Consider the following 24,204-nt stretch of genomic DNA (forward strand, 5'->3'; position numbering starts at 1 on the left):
TTACATTTTCTTACACTCATCATTCCACTCAAGTTTCTCCTTAGATGGGCCTCTGTTAATGTTCTTTTTAGTGTGAGATATAGTTTGGCACAATATATCAGTCTATAGGAGCTTTGACAATTGAAACAGGACTCCTTTTAAACATGAAATACCTAAGTTGTTTTTTCCTAGAGTTACAAATATCAAAGTTGTTGACCTGAAACCAAGGGGCCTCTTTCACATTTTCGTTTAACAAAAAAAAAAATCTTGCTTTATTTGTTTGCTTTGATTAATTAATTAATGACATGTGATCCATGCTGATTTTAAGTATGAGACTCTGGTCTAATTTGTTTATTCTTTTAAGAATCAAATAAAGGAATAATCTCTTTCACCCACTGTAATGCTCACATTCAGAAACACAGGGCCATATGAAGCTGAGGCCAGACTGAGGCAACTGATCACCTCCCCTCTCCTTGATGAATGATTTTACAAAATAATATAGAATGTCTCAATAGTATTCCAAAGTCTAGAATGTTGTCTTCTGTGACTAATTGCTCAGTAAAGTAAATTAGTCTTCTATTTTTACATTACTCTCATTTCTCATGTATTTAGGATTAAAACCATGTACTCTACAGAAGGTGACATCGTCACCGATTTGGGAAGAAAGAAACACTTTCTGTTGGTTTTGATACCACATTTCTCAAATGAGAAGCAAACAGTTTGCTTCCTTGGATCCGTGGTTTCGCCTGTGGCCTTCAGGGGGCAGCGTTGCACTTAGGAGGCATCTGTGTTCATTGCAGACAATCCTCATCCAGTGAGCCTCCTCCCTGCAGCTGGCTGATGTGGCTCACTGATGTCTGTGTAGATAGGGAGCTGTGATGAGAACAAGAGGTCAGAACACATCTAGGCTCCTTAAGAGAAAGCCTTTCTTTAACCGTTTCTGAAACGCTTCAAAGGCAGAGACTTGTCCAGCCTAACCTCCCCGCTGCCCCTATCTCCTGAGGCTCAGGGCCCTTGGCTTCTGTCCGCCCTGCTCAGGGCCCTCCAGCGTTGCCACTCCTCAGCCATGGTCCTGCTGCTCGTGCCAGTGCTCGAGGTGATTTTTACCCTGGGTGAGTAACATTCCATTACCTTTCTTCCTTTTGTAAATGTGACTGTGTTGTAATTTTCTCTGAATAGAGACATCTTTTCTTCATAGCAAAGTCTGTGCTGCCTTTACTTACACAGCATTGGTGTTGCAGGAGGAACCAGAGCCCAGTCTGTGACCCAGCTTGACAGCCAGGTCTCTGTCTCTGAAGGAGTCCCTGTGCTGCTGAGGTGCAACTACTCATCGTCTTTTTCACCAAATCTCTTCTGGTACGTGCAATACCCCAACCAAGGACTCCAACTTCTCCTGAAGTACATATCAGGGACCACACTGGTTAAAGGCATCAATGGTTTTGAGGCTGAATTTAAGAAGAGTGAAACCTCCTTCCACCTGACGAAAGCCTCAGCCCATGTGAGCGATGCGGCTGAGTACTTCTGTGCTGTGAGTGACACAGTGCCTGAGACTGCAGGGCAGCTGAACACAAACCTCCTGAGATACTGAGACTTTCTGTGACTCGAGAACTCAACCTTGAAGTCTGTTTTATGATATTAAATAGCAATTCCAAGTTTCTGATGCTTATTGATGTATGCTGTATCTTTTTCATCTGTTTATTTTTAAACTACCTATGACTTTAAAATCTATTTCCTGTAGGTAGCATAAAAGAGCATCTTTTCTTTTTATCTACTTTGTTAATCTCTGTTTTTGCATTGTGAAGTTTAGATAATTAAAATTGAATATAAATATCAATCAGGTTGGATTTAAGTATATTTCATTATTGTGTTTCACCTGTGTTCCTTTTTTTGTTCTTTTTTTCTGACTCTTTTGGATTATTTAAATACTTTTCAATTTACATTTTAATTTATCTATGAACTTTTTGGCTATAACTCTGTACTTTTTGAGTAGTTGCTCTGGAGATGGCAGTGTACATGCCTAAATATCCCGGGTCTTACGTGAGCAAATACTGTACCTCCTTATGTGAAATGTCGAAATTTTACACAATTACCCTTTATCTACCAACACTAAAGTTTGTTATTGTTGTTCATATGTATTAGTCACATACATTGAAAACTTCACCAGGCCTGGCACAGTGGCTCATGTTGTAATCCCAACACTTTGGGAGGTAGAGGTGGGAGGATTGCTTGAACTCAGGGGTTTGAGACCAGCCTGGGCAACAAAGTGAGACTCCATGTCTATGAAATATAAAAGAAATTAGCCAGTTATGGTGGCACTCACCTGTAGCCTCAACTACTCGGCAAGTTGAAGCAGTATGATAGTTTGAGCCCAAGAGTTCAAGGCTGCAGCTAGCTACGATGATGCATCTGTATTCCAGCCTAAGCAATAGAGCGAGATCCTTGTCTCAATTTGTTTAAAAATCACAATATATAGAAAACTTTACCATACAATGTTATAATTTTTGCTTTCAACAATTATATGCACTTTATAAAACTTAAGGAGAAGAATAAGAACTATTTTATACTTAACAGCTATTTATCATTGCTGGTATCTTCCTTTGTTCCTGAAGATTTGGGTTTTCTCTGATACCAGGATATATAACTGAAATTTCCTTCAAACTTAAAATCTCCCTTTAGTATTTTTTCTAGAGCAGATTTGCTAGGAAACATATTTTTCATTTTTGTTAATTATCTGAAAATGTATTTTTAACTTGCCCCTTATTTCTGGAAGATAGTTTTTACTGGGTCTGTAATTCTGTGTCAACATTTCCCCCCCCTCACTTTAAAGATGCCATTTCATTGTCTTTTGGCCTCCATGCTGTCTGAATAGAAATCCATGGCCATCAAGTAATTGTCCTCCAATGATGTAATATATTGTTTTTCTCTAGCTGCTTCATATATAAGCTGTGTACACACACACACACACACACACGAAAAATTATACAATCTTTTGTTGTCAGTGATATAATTATAATGTGTTTAGATGTGGTTCTCTTTGGTTTTACCTTGTTTGGGGCTTGAATTGATAAATGCATGTCTTTCAATGAATTTGGCAAGCTTTTGGCCATTCTTTCTTCAAATATGTTTTCTGACCCAATATCTTCTCTCTCTCTAGTACTCCAGTTAGATATAATTTAGACTTTAGAATATTTTCCCACAGGTCTCTAGGGCTCTGTGTTTTTTTCTTTCAATTTTCAAATTGATGTTAAGGTTTGTCAGTGTTTCCTGACCTTGGCACTACTGATATTTTGGGCCTTATAATTTTTTTTTATTGGGGTGTGTGGCTGCCCTGTGTGTTGCAGAATTTTTAACATCTCTACATTAAATGCCTATAGCACTACACACCCCAAGCTGTGACATCCAAAATTGTGTCCAGATTTGCCAAATGTCTCCTGGGGAAAGACGAAGTCAAAATTAGTTGGATTAAATAATCTACATTGATCTATTTCCAATTTTGCATATTCTTTTTTCTATCATCATTTTCCTATTGAGCCCTTACTGTAAGATTTTTATTTTTGATACTGTATTTTTCAGTTCAATTTCTATTTTTTTCTTTACTTTGTGGAACATAATCAAAAGAGCTACTTTGACATCTTTGTCTATGAGTTTTAGTATCTTAGTCATCTTGATATTTGAATTTGTTGATCTTTTACTTCATTATTAGTTCATTTTTCTGGCTCTTTGTCAAATAATTTTGACATACATCTTGAACATTTCAAATATTATGTGTGTACACTCTGTTTTCTCCTCCTCTTCCTTCTTCTTTAAAAAACAATCATCTAAAAAATGTTAATGTTTTTGTTTGAGCAGAAAGTCAGCCTAGTTTGGTTCACACTGTTAGTTGTTTCTCCCCTTTTGTGGAATTTGGTAGCTCAAAATCACAGTTCAGTTCTCTAATCATTTGCAATGTTGGTTTGGGTTTATACCTGTCGTGTGTAGCTCAGGGATTAGTGAAACCAGTTTGCGTGGCTCAAATCTCAGGTCAGTTCCTGAACTCTCTGCTACATTGGTTTTAGTTTCTCCTGCATGGGTGCCGCTTGGGGGTAGTCTGAGACTGGAATGGTGGTTCAAATATTAGTTAAATAACCTAAGATTTGCTGTTCTGGTCTGAGTCAGGTTCACGTATGTAGAGTCTTGGGATCAGCCCGAGACTTAAAACTATTTTCCATCTCTTCCCTAGGGTCTCTCTTTTCTAGCCTGACCCACAGAGGCAGAAAATTGTGTTTCTTGCAGAGTTTTGACTTCCTACATCATTACCATATTGTGGTATGCATTGGGGCCTCCCCCAGGGCAAAGTCGAGAGAAAGAAACAGAAAAAATATGAAATTCACCCTTGTGCAGGTTGCTTCTCCAATTTTTGACTTCCCTACACAATCTGCTAGCTCTTGGGTAATTTCAGAGTCCACAGTTAGTTTTTTTTTCTTTTTTTTCTTTTTTTTTGTATTTTGTTCAGTTTTTACTTGCAATCCATGGCAGAGATTGGCTGTAGGTATCTTAAAGTTATCTCCTATTCTACTATGGTCCTGCATTAATTTGTGGTTGTCCATAATATTCATCAAGAATGGTTGTTTGATGTTTTCTTTTTCCACCCTCTTTAGTTGTATTACCCTTTTTAGTTAATCTAATTCATTTTTTATATTTGCAAATTTTTCTCATCAAGATTGTAAGACGATTTAATTAAGGTCTTAATTTTTTTTTGATATTTCATTTTTTATTTTTCGAATTTAAGAAGGTCTTTCTTTGGTGCAAAAAAATTGAGAATGCATACTTGTTTTTATAAATAATTCAAATACTATATTTTTTCCTAAAGTCTAAAAATTTTTGTATTCTGAATTATATCTGGATTTAAGAGTATGTTAATGCATAGTAGGACTATTCAAATACTACGTTTTTTTTTAGTACCTAAAACAGAGCTGATTAGTTTTTAATTTTCTCTTTCACTGCCTATTTTTTTCATTTCTGATTTTTTGCTTCCTTTAAATGAACCATGCATTTTGGTATTTGGGGCTGTGTTTGGAGACCCTTAAATCTTCCAGGTAATCATGTGTTTCTTAGAATGCTGCCAACATCCTTCAGTGAGAATATTCTATTTATGATCTTATTTAACTATGAGGTGTTGCTTCTACTACTATAGGGGATTGAATAATTCCTTTACATTCTTCCAGTGCAGAGCAAAAGGCAATGTTCCGAGACATCACACAATCCTACGGCCTTTGACTTTGAACACACTGGGCTTTGCAAATGCTCAGCAACTTTGAGAAAAGTTAAAATGACCACCATTCTGAAATTCAGAAGAAGTTGTTCCTCATAGCTTATTTTCGAATATTTTTTTTCTGCTCTGCTTTAATCTTCAATATAATCCCACCTACTTTCTGTCTCCTAGAAATATGTGTCACCAGATGACCTTCACCAGATGACCTTCATTTTTTTCTACTCTTGTGAATTTTAGTCTATTTCCATTTTATTTCTATTCTCTAATTTAGGAAGAAATATTCAAGAGAAGGGAAATGAGCATATGGCATTAAGAATTAGAAGTTTACACTCAAAGGCTACACTTTTACAAAATGATAGCATTACTTAATTTTCTTCATTCAAGACAATCTTTTCCGACAGGAACAAGTGAATCAAGAACCCAAGGAGAGAACTGGGCTTATACTTTCAAATCAAAGGAAAGAAGTATTCTGACTTTGTCAAGGGTCCCATTAACCACAAAAAAAGCAGTGACTTTCTCCATTCTCATGTTTTCAGAGTTTTATTTTTGTTCCCATCTACATTTATTATTATTTGTTTTTATTTTTAAATTTCAACTTTTATTTCTCGCTTGTTGTGGTTGTATTTCCTTCAGCTCCAGAGGTTTCTGTAGTGTTATTTTCTTTACCCCTAGAGGCAAAGCCTTCCCATCATGAGTTATGCCTTGTCATTAGTTGCATGGAGGCACTACTCTCCTTATGTGAAATCTTTTCCTCTATGGCTGCACACGCACCATCCGAGGGAAATGTCTCTACCATCCTCCATCACCACTGTGGCAACACTGAACCATCCAAAACTCAGTCCAGGGCAATTGGTCTGAGCCCAGACTCTCATGGACTCATATCTAAATTCTGATATACTTTCAATAACGATTCCTCTGTGAGGTGACGTATTACTCCATTTTTACGTGAAATCTTATTGCTAATGGACTCTAGCACTAAAACACCATCATAGATTTGGTCAGGAAGAAACACGTCCTGTGGAAGTTTTGATACATCTCAGAAAACAGGAAGAACACACTAATGAGCGGTCTCTGCTAAACTCCCGTTCTGCACTTGGCCTCCAGAGGGCGAGGCTGCACAAACTGGAGCTTTTGTTTCTGTTGAAGATCAATTCACTGCTCAGTTTCTTCTTCCTGCAGCTGGTTGAGTTCTTTCTAGACAGAGACAAGTGACAAGAATCAGAGGTTTAAAAGCAACCACATTCATCTGTGCAGGTTTTGTAGTTTTATATAAGCAAGGAGCTCGTCCAGCAAACCTTCCGCACACTTCTTGTTCTTGGTCTCTTCGGCCACTTTCCTTCTTGTTCTCTGGAGATCTTGCAGAAAAGAGCCTATAGTGTTTCCCTTGCTCAGCCATGCTCCTGGTGTTCATCCCACTGCTGGGGATACATTTTGTCCTGAGTGAGTAAAATTTCTTTATGGTCTTTAGTTTCACAGGTTCTGACTAGAAATGCTTACTTTTTATACTGAGTCTGCACTGCTTTCACTGATAGCACATTGTTTTTCCAGGAACTGCCAGAGCCCAGTCAGTGACCCAGCCTGATATCCACATCACTGTCTCTGAAGGAGCCTCACTGGAGTTGAGATGTAACTATTCCTATGGGGCAACGCCTTCTCTCTTCTGGTATGTCCAGTCCCCCGGCCAAGGCCTCCAGCTGCTCCTGAAGTACTTTTCAGGAGACACTGTGGTTCAAGGCATTAAAGGCTTTGAGGCTGAATTTAAGAGGAGTCAATATTCCTTCAACCTGAGGAAACACTCTGTGCATTGGAGTGATGCTGCTGAGTACTTCTGTGCTGCGGGTGCCACAGTGCCTGGGTCTGCAGGGGGAGCTGAACACAAACTGCCTATGCTAGAGAAGTTTTCAGAGACTCAGTGTATCTTCCTGTGGCATTTTCAAAGATCTCTTGCTTTTAGGATAGTGAGTGAGGCAAAGAAAGCTGAGCACATCCAGGCATTTCTATATAATTCTGCAATTCCTGCTGTGTCCCATGTCACGTAAACTTTGTTTTAGAAGCTTTTTGTTAATTGAAGAAACTGCATAATAGGAAATAGTATTCTAGAATGATGGAGGAGACATACTTCTTACCACTTAACAATCAGGTTCTCAAGGACCTTTCCTTGACTGTGACTGCATTAAGTGGTTGACTATGGGAATGTTGATATGGTCTAGGATAACCTTGGTTTTCATTTATCATTTAATCTCTCAAGTAACCCAGAAAACGAAAGATAAGCTTCTCATGTCCTTACCTTGCAAGTTTGCATTCTTGAGCTGGTCATTCATAGGATATTTTCTTAGAATTTATTTTTTCTGGCTCTAACTGTGCTATTCAGGTTTCAGGATATCTTGTCTCAGTAACTCTATTTAGGAAGAATTATGAGAAATTATTAGCCAACAGTGAAAGTTTCATTAGAATCATGAAGGACTCAGAAAATTGTCACAGCGATGTGAGTTCTGGCAACTAGGAATAGTGCACAAGGAGAATGAAGATTTAGAATTCATCAGTGTTTCTCCAAAGACTTTTTCACAGTTATAAAAATAGCTTCTATTCTATTGATATATTAATTATGCAAATCTACATTGTAAGTTTTTCTATGAAATTCCGTTCATCTCTTCTAGCTACTGACACTTTTACTTGTTGCTTTCACTCTGTTGTTACATGGTTTCACTATTGAAATATTAAAGATTGATTCTTGTTTTGGAGATAGGGTTTTACTCATTCACCTAGGCTGGAGTGCAGTGGCATGATCATAGCTCACTGCAGCCTTGACCCACACCCCCAGCCTCAAGCAATTCTCCCACCTCAGTCAGCTTCCTGAGTAGCTGAGACTACAGGTGCGCACCACCATGCCTGGCTGATTTTTTTTTTTTTTAAATTTTATTTTTAGTGGAGAAAAGGTCTCACTATGTTGCCCAGGCTGGTTTCAAACTCCTGAGCTCAAGCAATCCTCCAACCTTTGCCCCCCAAAGTACTAGTATTATAGGAATGAGCCACTGAACCTGGCCAAAGATTGATTCTTTTATAGTAACATTTTGATAATCTGTCATGTGGTAAGTTTTGCGATGTCAAGCTCTGTTAGAAATACTGGTAAGAGTTACAGTGGTACTGGATTCCAGGCAACTGCTGGAAAGTATAAATGTGTGACTTTCTTATGTCTAGAGTGGAAAGAACTATATAAGAAACTTTTGTACTCCTTGTCTGCTTGCTGCCTCGGAAGATAACCAGTGCTTTGGAGGAAAAGGAGAAGGAGGAGGAGAGAGCTCGTTAGTTGCCATTTAGCTCATACTATAATGTCTACTAGGGTAGGTACATAGGAACCCTGAAAATATGGATCAAATTAGTAAATTGTGGGCAATGGCACTCCTTAGCCAAATGGTGAACCAAGATGTCAACAGTATGTTTTAGGATGTGGTGATATGACTACATGTGATAAATATGTTTAAGTGATTTCTGGAATGCCGTGAGGAAGGTGAATGATGTGTCAGATATATAAAATTATGAAAAAGAAATGTATGTTCATTTAATGTTCCTGCCTCAGTCCCTTCCTTCTTTGCTGGTTTTGGACCACACTCTCATCTACCACTGATAAGACAAATAATTTCAAGTGACTCATTGTCATCAGCTCAGCCACACTGCCCAAAAGGACTCACCATAGTATCATGAGCACTTTATGCAGATCGATTTGAGAAAGAACTGCCCATTTCTTTTGATTCTGATCTCAAACTGAATATTAAAGAAAAATAAATTTCATACCAAGGACCCTAAGCAGCTGGGAGAGCATTCCCCATCTCTCCTACCTCACTTCTGCCAGAAAAATCAAAGTAGTCTTGCTTCCTTCTACTAATAATTTGTTGCTTTTATATAAGTACATGATTTATAGGAGAAACTTCCAAAATAAAGAATTATGTTAAGAAAGTGGAAATTCTGAGTTATTTTATCAATGATATCAATCATTCCGACTGTTCAGAAAGAATTCTGAATTTTCTTGTAATTAACTGATCTTACTACATATTCCATCACCCAGAAGCAGGTACCCTAATTGAAAGGCAGAACATTTTACTGAAGACCAAGCTAGAGCCCTGATTGGGAGACAACAGCACATATGCTAAACATTTTCTTCTCTTCCTACATTGTGTTTTTATCTTGTGTACAAGCTGTTGGAAATAAACTTTATAATTTAGTGTAAAGGTAACAGAATTTTCAGGCTGAGTGAAGTGGCTCACACCTGTAGTTTCAGCACTGTGGGAGGCTTAGGCAGGAGGCTCACTTGAGGCAAGGATTTCAAGACCAGCCTGGGCAACACAGCAAGACAACATCTCTACAAACAATTAAAAAAATTAGCCAGGCATGGTGGTGCCCACCTGTAGTCCTAGCTACTCAGGAGGATTGCATGGGTCCAGGAGTTCAAAGTTACACTGAGCTGTGATCATGACACCGTTCTCTAGCCTGGATGACAGAACAAGATCCTGCTTTTAAAAAAAATTTAGGAAGGACTGTCCCTGAATTTGAAGAACTATTAATGTAATCAGTGATAAAGTCAATGACTTTTGGGGTTGTGCATCTCTTCATTTTGGAGAAAGAATGAAAAGTTCTTCAGTTGCAAGATGGATTTCTATCCCGGCCCGCGGGATCGTCACTGCAGGCCCTGGAAGAGGGGGTGGGAATTTGGGGAACAAGAGATACGAGAAACGGAGACAAGACAGTGCTCTGATCAAGTCTCTCCTTTAATGGCGGTAATGCAGTGCCTTATATACACTTGGAGGGGAAGGGGTTGGGCCAGAGGCAGAGATGATCTCATCACGGAGGGCGTGACCAAGTAGGTATTGGTTTCTCTGGTCGAACGTCATGTGGCGCCTGCGCTGTCAGGTAGCAATTTTCGCGGGCGCGGGAAAAATGGGTGAAGAAGAAGCAGGAAGAGCGCCATCTTTTATGAGGTATTAATACAGGGGAAAAGGCAAAGATAGGGAGGAGGTGTAAGGTGGAAATGAATAAAGCTCAGGCGTTTTTAATCGTCAATTATTATTCGCTATGGCCAGGGCATGCAGCTCCAGACAGATTTCTATATCTCGAAGGAGATAGAAGTATAGAATTATTTTGTTGTTGTACATGTTTCAAATGTATGTAGAAGAATGTGTGTGTTGCATAGAGAAGCTTGAAGTAGTTGAAGGAATCAATTTATTGACTCTCAGCTCTAAATTCACCCTTGCTTCTTCTGTGGAGGTGGATCTGGAACCTTCGACCATTTTCCTTTGCCAGTTGACACAACGTTAAGCTTTGTAGTAGAGAGTCAGGAAGAAAAGGTTTTGCTTTCTGCTTTCCGTGTGCTCACTCATCAGGATCCTGCACCATGGGAGTCTTCTCCAGTGTCCAGTTCATGCAGAGCACTTGCACCAGTTTCCTGCAGTGCACAGTGCCCAGGAGTTTCCTTCAGAACCCCCCTGTTTTGGGATGATTCTGTGGAAGAGAGCCTGCAGTGAGACACCTCCCCGTGAACAGCTTTCCCCAGTGTCCTAGAGGATGATTTTCTGCCATGTTCTAGAGGGTGGATTTCTAGCAAGTTCTGCTGGTACAGCACCACAGCGACTTCCCTTTCATCCAGTGAGCCACAGCTGTGTCTTTTCAATAACATCTGGGTCTCAGCCCTGAGGGTGGGGCTAGAGGCCTCTTCCCTGGTTATTCTACCCTGCCCTAGGAGTAGAGGCTGCATCTTATGTCTGCTATTCCTACAGGAATAGGAATAGCAGAGTTTTCTGTTCTTCATATTATTCATTCTCTTGTTACTCTAACACTCTGTTTATTAATCCTTAAAATTTTTCTGTTGAAATTATATGGTTTCTCTTTCCTGATTGTACTAGACTGAGACATGCACCAAGGACTTCAAGCAAGTGGAAAGCATCCTCCATCTCCCCTCCCACTCCTGCCTGAGATATCAAAGTAGTTTTCTTGTTTTATTTCTCTATTAATTTATTGTTTTACTTACTTATTGTTTTATTTACATTATTGTTATATAATTATGAGAAAACTTTACAATACTTTTATTAAGAATTTGGAAATATTGTTACTATATTAATAAAATTAATTTTACTATTAACATTTTGTGCACATTATACACAGAATATTATTATACCATTGGCGCAAATTGAAATCAATTTTAAAAGGTTTTAGCATACCACACAAACAGGCATTCATTCACCTATGAGGATGTGTCTGGAGATTATAATTCTAAGTCATTTTTCTTGCATGTAACTCTCTTAATACATCATTATTTTTTGATTTTCTATTTCCTTCAGATGGAGGGAGAAGACAATGATAATTGCAAAACCATCTGTAGACAGAATATTTCTGTCACCCTAGAAAGTTTTATGTGTGCCTTTCTAGTCAACTCACCTTCTGGAGACAATAGATGTTCTTATTTCTATCACCTTAGATTTACTTTACCCATTATAGACTTCAAATCAATGGAATCATACATACTCTTTTGTGCCTGGTTTCTTTTATTCATCGCGTTTTTTAGATTCCCCCATGTTCTCATGTGTATCAGTCTTTCATTATTGCTATTGCTGAGTAGTATCTTATTATATGGATAAAGCACAATTTGTTTATGCATTCAGCTGTGCACACCACTGACTGGACATAGAATCTTTTAGGGATTAAATCTTTGGTATCATTCTTAAGAGTGCAAGGTACAGTTGTTCTAGATGTTTATATCCTGTATTTCAAGGGTAGGGTGCGCCTCTAAAATACTTTAGTTGAAACATGTATCTTAAATACCTTTGTTTAAAAACCATTTTCTATCATTCATTATGCTACCTAATATGTCATTAGTTTTGCAAAGAAAAACCCAACATCTAATATTGCCTATGCTATTTAGCAAAGCTTTGGGTATTATTCAAACTGTGGGTAGCTGAACTGTAGTTTCCTCTGTTGTGGCCTTATGTATTAATAACAACAGTGGCTGACCACCCTGGAGTTTGCTTTCTTGACTAAGTCAATTGACTCTCCTTAGAGTTGAGACTTAACTAGTACATACCCAATATCCTCTGGCTTTTGTCGAAAAGATTTAATGTAAATTATACATCCTAACACTGTGATATTTTTATTCTTACTTGGTAACTGATAGTCAGATATTATGAACAAAATTTAGGTCATTGTTCCTGCAGGTCCTAAAGATCTGTAAGTCATGTAATTATAATCCTTGCTCAACAGTCAAATTGTTTTTGTGATATGTCTTATATAATAGGACAATAAAATTGACCTTTATATTAATATTCTAAGGCTGGCATAACAAAATACCACAGACTAGGTGACCTAAACAACATAATTTATTATCTCAGAGTTCCACAGGCTAGAAGCTCAAGATCAAGTTGTCAGCAGGGTCAATGTCTTCTGAAGTTTGCAGATCATGTTGCCTTTTCACTGTGTCCTTACAGGGTCTTGCCCTTGAGGGTACGCATGTCTGTGTCCAAATTTCCTTTTCTTATAAGAACAGCAGTCATACTGAATTAGAGTCCACCTATGTGACATAATTTTACCTTAATTATTTCTTTAAAGACTCTATTTTCAAGCACCGTTACATTCTGAGGTACTGGGGGTAAGGGCTTCAATATGTAAATTTTGAGTCGGATAGAACTCAGTCCATAACAACTCTCCAAGTAAATATTACATTCGCAAACAAAACAGTTGAAATCTTTATGCACTGCTTTACTAATTTCTCCTGCACACAATGATCATGTATAATTTTGATGATGAGAGTTTCTTTCTAGAGGAATGAGAAATGTGCAATTACAAATACAGATAGCTTATAAAATATTCTAAACTGCAAAAAACCAGTGATAAAAATTGAAAGCTCTTTTTCAGAGGTGGCTTCTTTTTCCTTTGTTCCTTTGGGGTGCAGAATTCTCTCACGTTTAGATTTGTTCTTTCCTGAAGATAAATCTTAATTTCTGCTTGGTATTTTATCTCTGACAGTTTTCCTTTCTTTCCCCATTCTGTTTTCTGTCTGAATGTTATTTTTTTTTTTTGCCTCTGTCTTATTGTTTCTCTAATATTAGAGTCTACCTGTGCGGAATCCAATTTAGCTAACTTGCTATTTTTCTCTTGCACTCCTCCTTTACCACCTCATCAGCAGAACTGACATTATAAAAGAAAAAGAATTGAAATTCTTTTGAAGTTGTTTAGGACAAGTGCAGTGGGTTAAGCAGATGAGGAAGGTGGCTACAGTCCTTAAACACAGGAGCAGCAGGAAGAATCCCGTCATATATGCTCAGCTTTCTTGAGGATTGTTTTCTGTTTTTTTCAAGTAGTATGTATCAATATTTTAAATTTTGATTCAATCAGAGAATCTTTTTTAAAAATATATGTTTTGATTGCTGACATGCTTGGATCCATTTTAAATTTATTTGTTTTACGTAGTGTTTTCTTGATTTTTTTCTTGTTTCTTTTTAGCCTGTCTTCTCTTGCATTGATAGTTTGATTTTTCTTCATACTGCTTTGAAAATGTAATGTATATTTCTGTTATGATAAGTACCCCTGTTATACAAATGTATGTATAGAAATATGCATATAAATGTATGTATATATGTGTATGCATACATAAATCTAATTTTTATGCCCAATGGTATTCTTTTTTTTTCCCTCAGTGTTGTTCTGTAACATTTTTTCCTTGTATGTCCCAGTCCTTCTCCTTTACCTCCTGCTGACTTATGATTTTTAGAATTACCTTTGTGGCTGATTGGAAGAAACTACACATAGCTATATACATCAGGACAATAATTTCAGCAAGATATTATGAAATGAACAATAAACTATAGCTCCAATGTACATTAAGAAAAGTAATAGAAAAGAAAACCATCCGACACAATAATTGCAACATGAATTTGCTCCCTTCCTCCTCAGAGCCGTTGTCCCTGATCTTCCCTCTGCCTGGAGTGTTTCTCACCATTGGCCACATAGATGCCTTCACTGGCTCATAGTCTTTGCTCCTGGAGAAACATGGGAACATGTGAATAAAGTAGAATGCTCAAAAAGTTTATTGCAGCATTGTATTTCATGGTTAAAAAAAAACGTTGTATTAGTCCATTCTCACACTGTTGTAAAAAATGCTGAGACATGATAATTTATAAAGAAAAGAGATTTAAGTAGCTCACTGTTCCATAGACTGTACAGGAAGCACAGTGGCATCTGCTTCTGGGGAGGCCTCAGGGAGCTTTTACTCAAGGTGGAAGGTAAAGAGGGAGAGGCCATCTTACATGGCAAAAGCAGAACCCAGAGAGAAAGGAAGGTACTACACACTTTTAAACAAACAGATCTCAGGAGCACTCTGGACAGTAGCAAGGGGGAAATCCACCCCCATGACCCAGTCACCTCCAACCACGCCTGACCTCCAGCATTGGGTGTGGAATCCTGATTAGGGAAAAGGAGTCAGGCTGGCAGGACCAGGGGAAAGCAAAGGGATAAAGCAAATAAGCTATAGGTCTGCCTTTTTTTCATGGTCCAGGACATATAAACAGAAAGAGGAAGCAGATAAGTTATAGGTATTTCTTTATGGCTTGGAACCTATAGCTCTCCTGAGCAAATAACATACATAACTCACAGACTTCCTGCTTATCATCAAACACCTCTATCTATCATCCAAAACCTCAGTTGACAGAAGAATGCAAGTTAGTTCCTTGCTACCTTAGTTAGATAATGCTACCTTGGCATTATCAGTACTGCATGTAGCACTCTGCAACCCAAAAACATCCTGTAAAATCTCCAGCAAGCCTTTGTTTCCTTACCGTCAGCTCCTCTTCTGCTGATTGCTCCCTGGCAACTACTTTCACACTTTCTTTAATAGATCTGCCTTTCTTTATCTACAACAGTCATGGCAAATTATTTTATCCCAACACCATGAGCCCAGGTAGTCGTCGCTCACCTGTGACTTTGAGGATTACATTTCAACATGAGATTTGGGCGGGGACACAGATCCAAACTATATCATACATCATCTTAAGTCTTCATCAATAGGAGAGGACTATATAAACTGAAGTATATCTCTAATAGGATGCAATGTAGCAGAAGTTCCCATATGTGTTAATATAATAAGCTCTACAAGATACATTATTGAATTTATAATATGAGTCACAAAAAGGTATGCATGAGGTGTATCATTTTGTATTAAATTTAAAAATAATAACCAAAATACTATTTATTTTCAGTTTTTTTTTGTATTTAGTACATGTATATAATGCTATAGTAAAACATTTGGAAGTATCAACTCTAAATTGATAAGATGAAGGGAGAATTAGGGTAATGAGTGATGAAAGAATCAGAATTGGGAGTGGTAGTAAAAGTAGATTTTTGTCTACCTAGTATGTTGTATCACTTTTAATAATTTCAAATGTTCATCAATTCTTTCTAATATTAAACCAATAAAAAGTCATAAAAGCCATCATAAAGATTTATCCATATCCTATTCTATTATCCTCATGAAAAAGGAGAGAAAGGGGAAAATGACCACCCTCTTTATAAGGTCTTGTCCAATCTTCCTAAGTATTTCCCCCACCTCTGGGATCATTAGCTTTTAGTTCACACTCCGCTTAGGATCGCAGTGTGATTTTATTATAGATTTTACTGATTTTATTATAGACATGTGTAGTTTTGTACTCTTCAGTAGATTATAAACTAATGTCTCATCACTTTTTATATGCTCTTAAAACCTAATAAATTAATCACTTATGGTAATACTTCAAAAAATCTTTTTGGATTTTCTAAAACAAAATCAGAGAATTCAAATAAATTGCACAAGATGGGAATTGCCAAATTATTTTAAGATATTAATTTCCATGAAATGGCATTTTAAAAGTGGTAATTGGTTCACTGTTAACCCCCATTCAATCTAGGCAGTTACATTGTTTTCTGACCACCTCCGTTTCCTTCATAGAAAACGTGAAGTGAATGGGGCTGTGTTGTGTGACTACTAAGGAGCTACGCTGGTGCAAAGTGGTCGTTGTTGATAGTTTCAGTCCACTAGGGGGCACTCGAGGAGTTCCAGAAATACAGACTTTTTCTGATGTTCTCAGAGGATGGAACAGGATACAAGAGGACATGCGAGTCAGTCAAATCACAGATAACAGGGAGCTGGTGCGGGGTGGTGGGTGATGTGTGTGTAAAGTTCATCTTAGGTTTTCAGCTCTGACATTCTATATAAAACCTCAGAAAGCTGGAGTTCATAGGTCTATGAATCCGTTGTGAAGATGATTCTGTAAGCAGAGGTAAGGGAATTGGAGTTTTAATGGGCATTGGGAGCATGGACGCTCATTAGAAAAAATCTCCATTACATGTTTTCAGTTTCTAAATTCTTATGATTAAAATTCATGAAATTCATTGACCTGGAAATTATTCTAAATACCCCTGATATCTGATCTTTTCTTATATCTTCTCTGAGACTAGAAGGAAGAAGAATAAACAGAAGAGAAGAAAATAGGAATAAAATAAGGATCAAGAACAGAAAGAGAATAGGGAGAGGACAATATTTAATTTGACCAGCAATGTGTGGCCTGGTCAGAGCAGTTGTGAGAGCCTGCAGGGTGTGTGGGGAAAGGTCTGGACAGAGGAAGGGGAGAGGTAGAAATTAAATCAGAGTGGATATCATACACACATCCTATTTTTCCTCCAACCAACCAACCTCTAGTTGGAAACATTTTCTAATCTCCTAATTTCAAGAAACTATTTATTTCTAAATTCGCAATGCATGTTATCAAATAGTTTTCATTTATCAGAATTTTCATATATTTGAATTCTCTAATTTTCTGTCAAACTGTGTAATTTGGGAAATGGGGTTTCTCTTCCCATGACTCTTTAAAGCTCTACTTAACCCAGCTGAGACACAGATTCTTCTGAGAGGTACCATCTCCCTTCCTCACATATTATCTGTAAACTACTCTTACATAAAGTGCTTTAAAAAAACCCTATATCTTCATACATTAGAAATAGTGCCTCTTCCTCTCGTGAGAGATTGCTGTGCAGTCTCACTGGGCCACTGTGGGTGGTTTCCTGTTCAGATGAATTTTTAAAACTTATGTTTTTAAACTTAAAAACTTTTAAATAAAAGACTGATCATGAACATTGCAATAAGGCATGTTGAAGAGTTATCTGAATCCTTCAAAAAGTTTAGAAACTCAGCCAGGCGCGGTGGCTCACACCTGTAATACCAGAACTTTGGGAGGCCGAGGCGAGCAGACCACGAGGTCAGGAGATCAAGACCATCCTGGCTAACACGGTGAAACCCCGTCTCTACGAAAATTATAAAAAATTAGCCGGGCATGATGGCGAGTGCCTGTAGTCCCAGCTGCTCAGGAGGCTGAGGCAGGAGAATGGCGTGAACCCGGGAGGCAGACCTTGCAGTGAGCCGAGATCTGGCCACTGCACTCCAGCCTGGGGGACAACAAGACTCCGTCTCAAAACAAACAAACAAACAAACAAAAGTTTAGAAACTCTAGTTTTGCAAATTAATACATTACAATTTGAATATCTGCAGGTTTCAAAACAGAAATTAAATGCAAGGGTAGCAGCTTGATGGAAAGGAATATTATTTTCCTGCGAAGTTTTGAATGATCCAGTTATCGACTTAGAGGCTAATTTTCAAATTAATTTTTCTTATAATTGAAGATACAATGATAGAATGCACAAACAAACATAGTGAATCATATACATATCAGGAAGCCACTTTGTTACTTTTTAAAAAAATATTTATTTTTTAACAGAAGGAGTCTTGCTCCATTGCCCAAACTCAAGTGCAGTGACAAAATTATAGTTTGCTTTAGCCCTGAACTCCTGGGCTCCAGTGATCCTCCTGTCTAGGTCTCCCAAAGTGCTGAGATCACAGAAGACCCTGTCTCTGCTTCTGACGGAGCCCAAGGATTGGTTAGGGTAACCTCAGACCCACTAGATTGCATGTGGGCGTGACGATGGTCTTGGAGTTCCTTGATGCAGGATAATTTCTGCCTACTCCCGTGCTCTATATTGTACACAATCAGTCCTCAGTAAACATTTGCTCTGTTAAATAGTATAAAAGAATGTTAGACTTATAAAAGCACTTAGAAACCTTTTAGTTCAACTTCATTTTACAAACACGAAAACTATATCCAAAATGCCAGTATGAAACCAATAGATAGTAAATGATCTAGGAGTAGAAAGAAACTGGATTTCCTCACTTCCTCCTTAGCATTCTTACTCTTGCCTATTCCTGCAGGCACATATTGTTGAACAAAGAGAAACTATCTAACGGCAGCCCTACCAGGCTGACCTGTGCATTTTGGTTCCCAGAAAGCCTTGGTTCAATCACTTTGACCATGAGAGCGGAGAGTTCCAGTTTGTGTAAACATTTACCACTTTGGGCAAGAAAGATACTCAGGCTGAGCCACTGTTACTCTACGAGGAAATCAGTCCATGACTCACTGGCTGCTGTAGGAGTGAGCCAAACGTGATGGTGCCACCCTCAACCCCCAGAGGCGTTTCTAAGGACTTTCCTAAAAATAGTAAGATATATTCATTATGCTGGGTGGATATTTTTCAAAGGAAGGATGTGGACATAGTGAGCATTACTCTACATTGTCAAAAAATAATAATTAGAATAGAGAAGCTAAGGATAACATGTCCTCATGTGGCTGACAGTTCATGAAGGTGTTAGAAAATCTTTTCTGGGCCAACACATTGACAATGAGTTAAGTAATATTCAGTGAAATAATCATAGGGTTGGGAATTTTGTCCAGGGGATGGCTATACCTAAGGCATAGTTAATATGCCGAATCCATATGAGTGGTCATATTTAGACCATTATATTCAGTTCTTAATGCTATACTCAAAAGGCCAAATATTGACCTAAATTTTCCATTAGCAAAAGGAGAGAAATTCATCCAATAAAGGATTTGAGAATTATATTGTATAAGGAATGAATGAGAAAAGGGAAAATCCTTAGAACAGAGAAGTTTTACATATGTAAAACCACACATTTTATGTATACATATCTATATTTGTATCTTTTAGTTGATATTTTTCATCATAACTGTCCTTACATACTTAAGGGTGCAAGATGTGAATAAGAAATTATATTGAGTCTCTATAATTCCAGGGCCCTAGTGAGTACAAGTCACAGGAAAGGTGCTTTCCTTCTGGAAAGGAGATAGGATTGGTTTCTGAGGAAACTTTCCCCATGGTCACTTATTTAGTTTTGCACTATCCCTCCTAGTGGACACAGGCAATATTTTGGCTTCCATAGATTTATTTTTACAGAAGTAATCAGAGCATATCAAAAATTAAAGTAGATGAGAAATGTTTTTTGGGCAAGGAGAGATAAACCCAGAAACGTACAAGACTGAAGGACTTCATCAATATCTTAGGCAAGAATGTTGTAGTGGAGTTTGGGAGAAAATGTCAGATATGGAATCAGAGCTAGCAATGGCTAAGGCAAGAGCAGTCCATGCCAGATGATTTGGCTCATATTTTAGAGACAAGTTCCACTGAAGATATGAGTCAGTCATTGTATTTAAGGACATGCCATATTGATATCATTCATTTTGATATCAGAAAATAAAAGCACCTCAATACTCAATAAGGAATTTTCATGTGGCTTCATTTTTGGAGCCTGCAGCCTGATGTTTTCCGAGAATTTCTCCTTGTTCTTTCTGTGCTTTGCAGAATACAAGCCACATAGCAATAGGAAAAGACTTATTAAAACATGCCAGATTTCTCCTTGCAAACCAGCCCAATCTATGGGTCAAATTGTTCCTATTGTTGGAGTATTAATAACTAATGGAACTTGTCCCCCTTCTCCTTTATCATTGTACTTTAATTCTTTACCTTTTATTAAGGCCATCCTTACCAAAGAAAGATTCCACATTTTGACTGTTGGTACTGTTAAGTCTCTGGGAATAGAAGGTCATGGGGAAGACCAGTCTTGGAGAAGCAGAACCTGAGATAATATGCACTTGAAATATTGAGCGGTCCTCTCTCTTACTCTTATCTTTGGCTTACATATTCCTTTAAGAAAGAGTTTTTCTCTGGAACAAGCAAATCGTGATGATAGATTTGACTGCAAGGGAATATATTACTTTTCTTTGTCCAGGAGAGTGAATCATGGTGCTTTCCTGATTTCAAACATGTAAACTTGGTGCATCATTGTATAAACACCTGCAACATCTACCTCTTTCCAACTTTTTAACAATGACTCATTAGTTTGCATAATATCAATCTTGATGTCTACTTTCTTACTGTGAACTTAATCTCAGTGTGAGGACTTTATTTGTTTGACCTATTGCTCCTTTTGTTTATCTGAGTTCCTCACAGGGTTATAGAAAAACATTCAAACAGCAAGTTTAGTAGCTACGAATGTGACCACAAGATGGCAGTGCTTCTCTGCTAATGCGGAACACATGGAGGGTTCGTTTTAGTGGATACTGAATAAACAGGTTTATGGTAGAAGCAGAGCCTTTTTCTATTGGCTGAGTAGACAATGTGAGAAACCGCTATGATTTTTAGAGGAAAGCAAGGAAAACCCGATGATAGAAGTAGCTCTTATGGCTGGAGATTGTAGGTTTATGACTGATCCTATTTGGGAAGAACAATGATGGCATGCATTCGAGCTTCATTTATGTACTTGTGGCTGCAGCTGGACTGTGAGTTTAGAGTTTTGGGTAACACAGTATATTAGGTGATGTTTTTGAGATGTCCAGGGGAAGAGTTGCTTTATTTAGGTTTCCTCTAGTTACTGTAGAAAAAGAAAATTCTGGAGAATATAACTTGATAAACCTTCTTCTTTTTCTTTTTCTTTCTGCACAGGGGTGAGCAGAGGAGAGAGTGTGGGGCTGCATCTTCCTACCGTGAGTGTTCAGGAGGGAGACAACTCTGTTATCAACTGTACTTATTCAGACAGTGCCTCAGACTACTTCCTTTGGTACAAGCAAGAATCTGGAAAAGGTCCTCAATCCATTATAGACATCCGTTCAAATATGGCTAAGAGGCAAGGCCAAAGACTCACCGTTTTATTGAATAAGACAATGAAACATCTCTCTCTGCAAATTGCAGCTACTGAACCTGGAGACTCAGCTGTCTACTTCTGTGCAGAGAATACACATTGCTTCCCAGGCACCTGTAACCATCACCCAAACCTGAGATGGGAGGTGAAGCAGCATCTCCTTTCCTTTAGAATAAATTTTAATTATAACACTTATCATTTTGTTTGTTCATAAGTGGAAACTAACATATAGATATTAAAACCATATAATAAGAAGGTTAGATTGAAGGAGACCCAGAAAGGTTTAGAGCATTTTGTTGGACAGTTGATGCTTAATGGATTCCGTTTTTCAAAAAAAGTATGGTACACATTTAAGTTAGCAACATGAAGTTTTGATATACATGTACATAGTAAAGAGTCAGCTAAAGAAATGCATAGGGCAAGGTATGGGAAAAATGGCACTGAGCTTCCATGCCTTCTCTGGCTATGCCACCCACCATGTGTTCAGCAATCAGGAAGCCCTGCTCAAGGGATCCTTACAGAGATTTAGTGATGTTTGATTTTGTAATCTAGTCTTTAAATGTGACTTTACATTTGCTATTCAGACTCCTCTCCTATATATAACCCCTTAGTATCAATATTGTAATCCCTATTATGGATAAATTATAACTTAGTTTTCAAAATTGCTTTTGTTATCTTTTTCTTATTGTAAAACATTGCATGCCAACACCAGATAATGTGTAAAATACAAAAAAACACAAAATTGATAATTCTGTATCCAGATAGTTTTTTGCTAATATTAGATTGGTGCAAAAGTAATTGCTGTTTTTGCCATGGTTTTTAATGGCAAAAACAGCAATTACTTTTGCACCAGCCTAATATGTAGCTTTGTTTCTTCATAGAGTCCTATTATAATTAGGATCATGATTTTTTCACCTTTTCTTATGTCTCAAATTGAGCTTTTCTCACTTCGTCAAGTCCTCTCCTCAAACACATGCTTTTTAATAGCTCCGTGAGAAATTTTCATAAGTCACAATTATTTTCATTTTCTCACTCTCTGTATCTGTGGTAAAATTTGACAGCCCTTTCTACCTGCTGTTTCTTGTAGGGAAAATGTGATGCGTTTTCCTTTAGAGTCAAGTTTGGATATATACCCTGTGTGTGTGAGGGAAATTAAAACAGGAAGTGACTTTAAAATGTGAACTTCAGATTAGACTCATCAGTATATTCTTCTTCAAAATCTTATTGGTATCTCTTCTTATTTACCCTCTCACAGAATTAAGATGAGTTATGTTTTTTAATCACTGCTATTTCTGCAGAACCTAGTGTAAGCTTTTTCACATTATTCATAATCAGTAGATGTTTGTTAAAGAGAGAAAAAAATGGATTAAACTTGTATATTCAAAATTTTAATTTAGGCTTTGTGGTTGAATTAAATGTATAATTTTATTTGTGAATAATTAAACTCATAAAATATATATTTAGTTTACTTGAATATTTGAGAGCTTAATATTTCTTTCCATCTATCTATGTCATTCTTTTCCATAAAACTTCGTTGTTTTAAGATAATTAAATTTTTTCTAGACATTTAATTTTTATTGCTACCTTTTTCTTTCTGAGGTATGTAGGAATGTTTTTAATAAATGTTTTTCAGCTACTTTATTCAATTCTTATTAGTAAATTGCAGGAGGCATTTGCATAGTTAATTTGTAGTAGCTTGTTCCAAATACCCCACCTCATTTTCGTGTTTTGACTGCTTTAAACAATACTAGCACAGTTTCCTTTTCAAAAGTCTTATCTTTTAGTATGTCGATAAAAATAATGAAAATAAAGAAGTTGCACAAATAATTAATTCCCTAATTCTCCCACCTGTGGTCAAGAGTAGGCTAATATTATTCCTCATATTATTCCTAAGGATGGATATAACTGGCAATTGGTAGGGTGAGAATGATCCCTTCTGGCTGAATTATGGCTGTTAGTTATTAGGTTGGTCTTATAGGAAAAGTCATTAGATTAAATTAGGGTTAAAAACAACTGAACAAGCAAGGTCAGTATTGTAGCCCAACAACTCAACTGACTTTTGTTATTTTCCTGTCTATACCACTAGCTTCTCTCCAGAGAAGAAAGCTGACTCTTGATCAGTCCATTTCCTCCCAGACTGAAATGGAGTGAGTGGGCATCATGGCTTATAGTCTATTTATTTATTGCTTAAAAGAGTGTAATTACAATTGGTTTATTTACTGTATCTTAGTTGTCAGTTTTTCCAATGTAAGAAGAAAAATTCTCTAGCTAGAGTGTGCAAAGTCAGTACACAGCTTAGATTCAGACACATTTAAGCATTAAACTTTAAATGGAAAATGGTACTGATGAGGAGAGACACTAGTAGGTAATAAAATTTACTATAAAATTACCTTCTGAGGTTGGCATAGAATGAAACAGATCAATGGAGCTAAATAAAACACATTGAACAAATACACCAAGTTTGATGTATTTTTTGTTGCCTCTGTACAAACTTGCTGTCTTAAAACAATAGATACCTATTTTTTTCAATCAGTTTCACTGGGCTGAAATCAAGGCATCAGTAGGGCCCCCTCCAGAGGCTGCAGAGACGAATCTGTTCCTTGCCTCTTCTAGCTCTGTCAGCATTTCTTGGCTTGTGGTGCCATCACTGCATTCCCTGTTGCTATAGTCACGTTGGCTTCTCTTCTTGTGTTGTCAAGAACACATTTCCACAAGTTCAAAGGCAATATTTCTTTGAAAAATTTTTTGAATACTTAAGTAAAGTAAAAGCTGATTAAATGAAAGGCCAGGAAAGAACCTGTACCTGTTGGTTAAAGGACTGAATATAATGGGTTTATTTGTCTATTAATAGTTAAGTGTGTAAGAATGGAATATGTGTGGTTCAGAACATTCTGAGTAATATGGGCCTACTAGTGACCAGTTC

The 24,204-nt window shown here is 37.4% G+C and overlaps 5 gene segments (V, D, J or C); all 5 read left to right on the plus strand.

The window, feature by feature from the left end:
* Positions 1 to 24,204, plus strand: part of LOC112629379 — an 881,832-nt gene that overhangs the window by 261,628 nt on the left and 596,000 nt on the right.
* The window catches only part of LOC112629380, a 766,638-nt gene that overhangs the window by 173,226 nt on the left and 569,208 nt on the right, over positions 1 to 24,204 (plus strand).
* Positions 1 to 24,204, plus strand: part of LOC112629366 — a 772,346-nt gene that overhangs the window by 131,681 nt on the left and 616,461 nt on the right.
* LOC112629369 overlaps positions 1 to 24,204 on the plus strand; it is a 661,469-nt gene that overhangs the window by 55,816 nt on the left and 581,449 nt on the right.
* Positions 6,386 to 7,317, plus strand: LOC112629367. The segment is given in 2 exon segments: positions 6,386 to 6,670; positions 6,779 to 7,317. Coding segments are annotated over 2 exon segments (537 nt in total).

This window comes from Theropithecus gelada, chromosome 7b (assembly GCF_003255815.1).
Source record: "Theropithecus gelada isolate Dixy chromosome 7b, Tgel_1.0, whole genome shotgun sequence".
Lineage (NCBI taxonomy): Eukaryota > Metazoa > Chordata > Mammalia > Primates > Cercopithecidae > Theropithecus > Theropithecus gelada.